The sequence below is a fragment of the Drosophila teissieri genome, chromosome 2L, assembly GCF_016746235.2.
Source record: "Drosophila teissieri strain GT53w chromosome 2L, Prin_Dtei_1.1, whole genome shotgun sequence".
Classification (NCBI taxonomy): domain Eukaryota; kingdom Metazoa; phylum Arthropoda; class Insecta; order Diptera; family Drosophilidae; genus Drosophila; species Drosophila teissieri.
In genome coordinates this window covers 666,607-672,122 of record NC_053029.1, presented here as the reverse complement: position 1 = coordinate 672,122, position 5,516 = coordinate 666,607, and the positions used below count along the sequence as shown (strand labels likewise).

The 5,516-nt window shown below is 38.5% G+C and overlaps 2 protein-coding genes across 2 annotated transcripts; both read right to left on the bottom strand.

Moving 5' to 3' along the window:
- Nucleotides 1-797: 797 nt before the first annotated feature.
- LOC122626596 (trichohyalin) lies at nucleotides 798-3,385 on the bottom strand. The gene has a single exon (XM_043806915.1). The coding sequence runs from the start codon at nucleotides 3,383-3,385 to the stop codon at nucleotides 956-958; it is 2,430 nt and encodes an 809-aa protein (XP_043662850.1). The 3' UTR covers nucleotides 798-955.
- Nucleotides 3,386-3,415: 30 nt separating this feature from the next.
- LOC122626597 (accessory gland protein Acp29AB) lies at nucleotides 3,416-5,233 on the bottom strand. The gene has a single exon (XM_043806916.1). The coding sequence runs from the start codon at nucleotides 4,374-4,376 to the stop codon at nucleotides 3,567-3,569; it is 810 nt and encodes a 269-aa protein (XP_043662851.1). The 5' UTR covers nucleotides 4,377-5,233; the 3' UTR covers nucleotides 3,416-3,566.
- Nucleotides 5,234-5,516: the final 283 nt, after the last annotated feature.

Genomic DNA, 5,516 nt, shown 5'->3' with positions numbered 1-5,516 from the left:
TCCCATTTGCATTAATTGTATACCATAATATCCAAATCTACTATTCTCTTCAAGACTATGTATACAAATCAATATCTCCCCAACAACATATTTATATTTGCACTTCTTCTTAACGTCTAAAGACGTTTAATATAATTATTTCCAGTGCATCTCCAGAGTTCTGGTTGTCGTTGTCTCTTGTCTCTATTCAAGATGTAGGTGGCGACATCGACATCACTTACGCTACACAGATCCCGACATTAGATAGTCGCTCTGCTCTTTTTCGCCGGTCCTCAGTCTTCACAGAATTCTTCCGCCCCTTCTTTCGAAGCTTCGGGTTCCCAGTTCCCCTAGTTATTCGCAATCGTGCGCGTTTGTTGATTGTTAGAAGCGAATCGCGAAGGACTGAAGAGACTGAAGGAAAGAGAGGCGACTGCAGACAGAAGACTCGAAGATGAGGCCTATAGGTTTTGGCCTGGAACGAAGACTGTGCGGCTGGCTTGTTGTCGACGTCGTTGATTTGAATGTTTCATCTGCCGCAGCAACAATGAGAAGAGCAACAGCATAAACAAACAGAGCGTGCCTTTTAATTGCGGTGCCGCCAACAGACATTAACATTAACATTAGAGGAGTCCCGACAAAAATAGTCGCAAATGTTGAGGATGTATCCGCGTTCCTTGATTACCCAGTTGTTTCTCCGTCTGTGTGGGCGGTGCAGCTGCACTGGAAGGCTCAGATGGGTGGAAATGCAACAGCTGGAAGGCTTCGCACACAGGAAATACAAAATAATAATAAAAGAAACGGATGCACATATCGCCTTTATAATTACGTTGTAATTTTTAATTAACAAATTGTTATTGCGATTGGCATTGCACATTTTATACTTATACAACTATTCGTAAGCCCATCAAAACAGTAAAATATTTTAATTTTCACCCTGGCCTTTTATATATTTAACAGAATAATATTGCTGCCCTTATTCATACCACCAATACAAATACCACCAGCCTAGACTCCATTTAAGTTGTTTGCCATAACTTCCATAATTATAAGAATTATTATCGTCATAACTATCTTTCTTCTTTTTCTTGGATGATTTACATTTTCTTTCCCCGTTTTCATGTATCCAACATATCTGACACTTTCTCTTACCCTTCTTGGTTGTCAAACATATTTTACACTTCTTCGTACCTTTTTTAGTAACCCAACACTTTTCCGTCTTATTCTTTTCCTTTTCTTCTTCTATCTTTTTTTTCTCATCTTCTTTCTGTCTCTCCTCTTCCTCTTTCTTTTTTTTCTCCTTTTCTTTTTTTTGTCTTTCCTCTTCCCTCTTTTTTTCCTCTTCTTGCCTCCTTTCTCTTTCTCTTCTTTCCTCTTCTTGCCTCCTTTCTCTTTCTCTTCTTTCCTCTTCTTGCCTCCTTTCTCTTTCTCTTCTTTCCTCTTCTTGCCTCCTTTCTCTTTCTCTTCTTTCCTCTTCTTGCCTCCTTCTTTCTTTTTCTCTTCTTTCCTCTTCTTTTCTTCTTTCATCATCTTCCTCTTTTCTTCTTCTCTCCTCTTCCCTTCTTATTTCCTCTTCTTTTCTTCTTCTCTCTTCTTGTCTTCTTTCCTCTTCTTTTCTTCTTGCCTCTTGTCTCCTTTTTTCTTTTCTTTTTTCTTCTTCTTCCTCTCTTCTTCTTTCTTCTTCTTCTCTTCTTTCTTCTTCTCTCCTTCTTTCTTCTTCTTTTCTTTTTTCTTCTTCCCTTCTTCTTTGCTCTTCTTTTCTTCTTGTCTCTTGTCTTCTTCTTTCTTTTCTTCTCTCTTCTTCTTCCTCTTTTCTTCTTCTTTCTTCCTCTTTTATTCTTTCTTCTTCGTCTCTTCTTTCTTCTTCTCTTCTTTTTTCTTCTTCTTTTCGCCTTTCTTCTTCCCTTTTTCTTTGCTCTTCTTTTCTTCTTGCCTCTTGTCTTCTTCTTTCTTTTCTTCTCTCTTCTTCTTCCTCTTTTCTTCTTATTTCTTCCTCTTTTATTCTTTCTTCTTCTTCTCTTCTTTCTTCTTCTCTCCTTTCCTTTTCTTTTCTTTCCTCTTCTTTTCTTCTTTCCTCTTCTTTTCTTCTCTGCTCTTCTCTTCTTTTTTTCTTTTCTTCCTTTCTTCTTTCTTCTTCTCTTTTCCTTTCCTCTTCTTTTCTCCGTATCTCTTCTTTTCTCTTTTCCTCTTCCTTTCTTTTTTCCTCTTCCTTTCTTTTTTCCTCTTCTTTTCTTCTTTCCTCTTCCTTTCTTTTTTCCTCTTCTTTTCTTCTTTCCTCTTCTTTTCTTCTTTCCTCTTCCTTTCTTCTTTCTTCTTCTCTTTTCCTTTCCTCTTCTTTTCTCCTTTCCTCTTCTTTTCTCCTTTCCTCTTCCTTTCTTTTTTCCTCTTTCTTTCTTTTTTCCTCTTCTTTTCTTCTTTCCGCTTCTTTTCTTCTTTCCTCTTCCTTTCTTCTTTCTTCTTCTCTTTTCCTTTCCTCTTCCTTTCTTCTTTCTTCTTCTCTTTTTCTTTCCTCTTCCTTTTTCTTTTCCCATTCCTTTTTCTTTTTGTCTTCTTCATTTTCTGTATTCTGGTTAGCTTGGCAAATGAACAAAACTCGGTCGTCACATTCATATGTCTGATATAGTCCGCCTTTTATACAAACGCATTGCGCGTTATCCTTTTTTGGCTGGCCTTTGTTCCATTTCAAAAATGGTGCTTTGCTCCCGGAGACCAACGAGATGTATTGGCCTTGATCGGTGAGATCGGATACATCGATCCAATACGACTCGGTCTCCAGTTTTTGACTGATAAGGTGCAGTTCATCCTCGTCTTTTGGCGACGCCAAGTGACCACCCATCTCGCGACACTTTCTTGCTGCATCGAACCAATTTTGTTTGACATGCCTTTCGATGTAAAAGTACCTTGAACCCACTTTCTCAAATGCTGGATGGAGTGATCCCTTTGACAAAACATTTCTCGTATCCAGAGAACATTGAAGAGCATTCCGTGCCTTTTGTAACGCTTTTTCTAACGATAATTTTTTGGCCTTTAGCTCCACATTGGCATGCAGCTCCATGAAATAACTTTCCATTTTGACCTGACGCGCTTTTAATTGTTTCTGAATGACTTCTTGGTATCCTTCAATCCTGTCCAGAACTCCCTGCGTTTCGTTGAAAATCCGTGAGTTAGCAGTGTTCCCCATCTTCTGTTGTTCTACAATGTTCCCAAGAATTGGTACTACGTCGACAAGACAAATTTCGTCAAGTTCTTTAAGTGGATCGTACGATGGAGTTATAGGACGCTGAAAAATATCGATTTCAGCAAAAACGCTGTAGTGACCGTAGAAAACAAAAGTGCACAAGAAATAGGCCGCGTAACTGAACATGTTGAGTAAGTATAACGAACTGATTCTAAAATTATGTTTCATATTTCTTTTTCTGGTAAACAAATTTTACACACCTCGTATTCAGGTAACACACCGGAACGATCTATTTTTATGCAACAAAACTGTTTATTTTTACTACACATCATCCAAGCGTAAGAGATCGTCTCGCGTATAAGAAATCCATAAAAATTAATTACATAGTGTGCAGCATCAATATATTCTATTAATGTACTGCAAGTTGGCAAATAAAAAAAAAATGTTCGCTGCACTTTCCATCCATCATTTCTCCACCATGTAAGTAAACACAGCGCTGATGAATTTTCACCTGAGGCCTGAGTTTCTGCCATTTAAAGAAAGGTGGATTCCCTCCAGTTGTTAAAGAAACGAATTCGCCCCATTTGGCAATGTCGTTGATGTCCAGCCAGAAGTCAGGGTTTTTCTCTTGGATGACCTCAAGTTCCGTACGAATAGCACCTAATTCCTCTCCGCTCTGGATTGTCAGCAGGTGACCACCCATTTTATGGCACTTGCTCGTTGCTTCAAACCAATTCACTTTGTGTTTATTCTCGATGAAAAAATGCCTCCAGCCAATTTTCTGAAAATTGGTAGGGATCTCTACTTTCGGCATCACTTTTTTGGCTTCCACAGAAAGGTTAAGGGCTATCCTCGTCTCTTGCAATTGCAGCTCCAGACTTGCCAAATCCCGTTGAATATTTTTTACATTCTTTGTCTTCGCTTTTAGAGCATTAAATTCGCTATCCATTTTTTCCTGTATTACTTTTAACTTGTCGTTTATTTCTTTCTCCTGACCTTCAATCTTAGTCAGTTGTTTCCGGGTTACATTTATTTGAATGGCGTTAGCAGAGTTCCAGTGGTTCTTATGGTTGTTGGAAATGTACTGGAGCACTGGGTCTAGTTCAACAAGACACACTTCCTTGTGCGTTGACATTCGAGGACACACATCATTTGCGTGGATTCCATAATGACCGCAGGCCAAAAAGGCGTATAGAAAATTGATCGCGAGCTGGAACATTCAATGTTATAACTTGAGAGAGTAAATGTTACTTAGGAACTAAATCTCGTTTTATTTTTTTTAGGAGTATCGTACGAGTAATTCGACACACTCCCTAAAACGGTAATAAAGACTAACCGATTTTATACAAACAAAATTGTGAGATAGGTTAAAAATTCGATGCATTTTTGAAGATTTATTAACCACAAACCAGGTGCTTTTCAGCCGTCTTGTTGTTGGTACATTTGATCTTGTTTTCCCAGCAATTCATATTGCATTCGAGAGACACAGTCCGTTTTAATCCCATTTGGGGATCCACAAATAAATCAGTCTCTGGCAAATTGCTCAATTATAAATTGCACAACTCCGCGAACCCGGCTCGTTTTCCATATTCCGCGCTTTTCCGCGTCTCAGCGGTTGCCCAATGTGGAAATTAGCATTTTGGCAATGCCTTGGCAGCAAACTGCTGTCATGTAAGCGACTAATTAACATGTCACTCAGTTGCAGCAGCAACTGCACCACAGTAACACATTGCCACTGCGACGGCCACATCACCAACGTCGGGGTTCTCCTCTTTCGTCTGCACTTATTGACCATTCACTAAATTTACGCATTAGGCTGAAGTTGAATGGAACTAGAAGCAGGGGCTTCCAGCCCCCTTAACCCCTAAAACCACGTTTCTTAGCAACCTGTTGCTGTTGCTGTGTTGCTGTTCGTCGGATACTACGAAAATCTCTCACGAAGTTGCCAAAGCGAAGCAAAAATAAAATTGCCGAAAAAAGGTTTAACATTTTGAATTTATTAGCCTTAAATTTTTGCTGGGGAACAGAAGAGGTTAGATTGTCTCTGGTTTTGCACAGAGAGCAAATTATTTAAAGTGGGATTGAATTAACATTATGTTTGGCAAACGAAAATAAAATATTTTTGTGGAAAGAAATGTACTTTAAGATGTTTCTAAATACGCAAAAAGAAAGTTTGACTATGCAGTATTTCAACATGGTTCTCCAATCTTAGTTAAATATATTTTAATGATTCAGTCATAACAATTATTTGGTTGAATTAACATCATTACTAAGAAACGACGATCTAGAATAAGAATAAAAATGCACTAATACTTTTTTCTGTCTGTGAGTCTCTTTTTCGAGGTAATCTCTTGGCTGT

Bases quoted from the DNA above. Each gene is read 5' to 3' on its own strand.
- LOC122626596 (XM_043806915.1), bottom strand. From the start codon at position 3,385: ATGAAACATAATTTTAGAATCAGTTCGTTATACTTACTCAACATGTTC.
- LOC122626597 (XM_043806916.1), bottom strand. From the start codon at position 4,376: ATGTTCCAGCTCGCGATCAATTTTCTATACGCCTTTTTGGCCTGCGGT.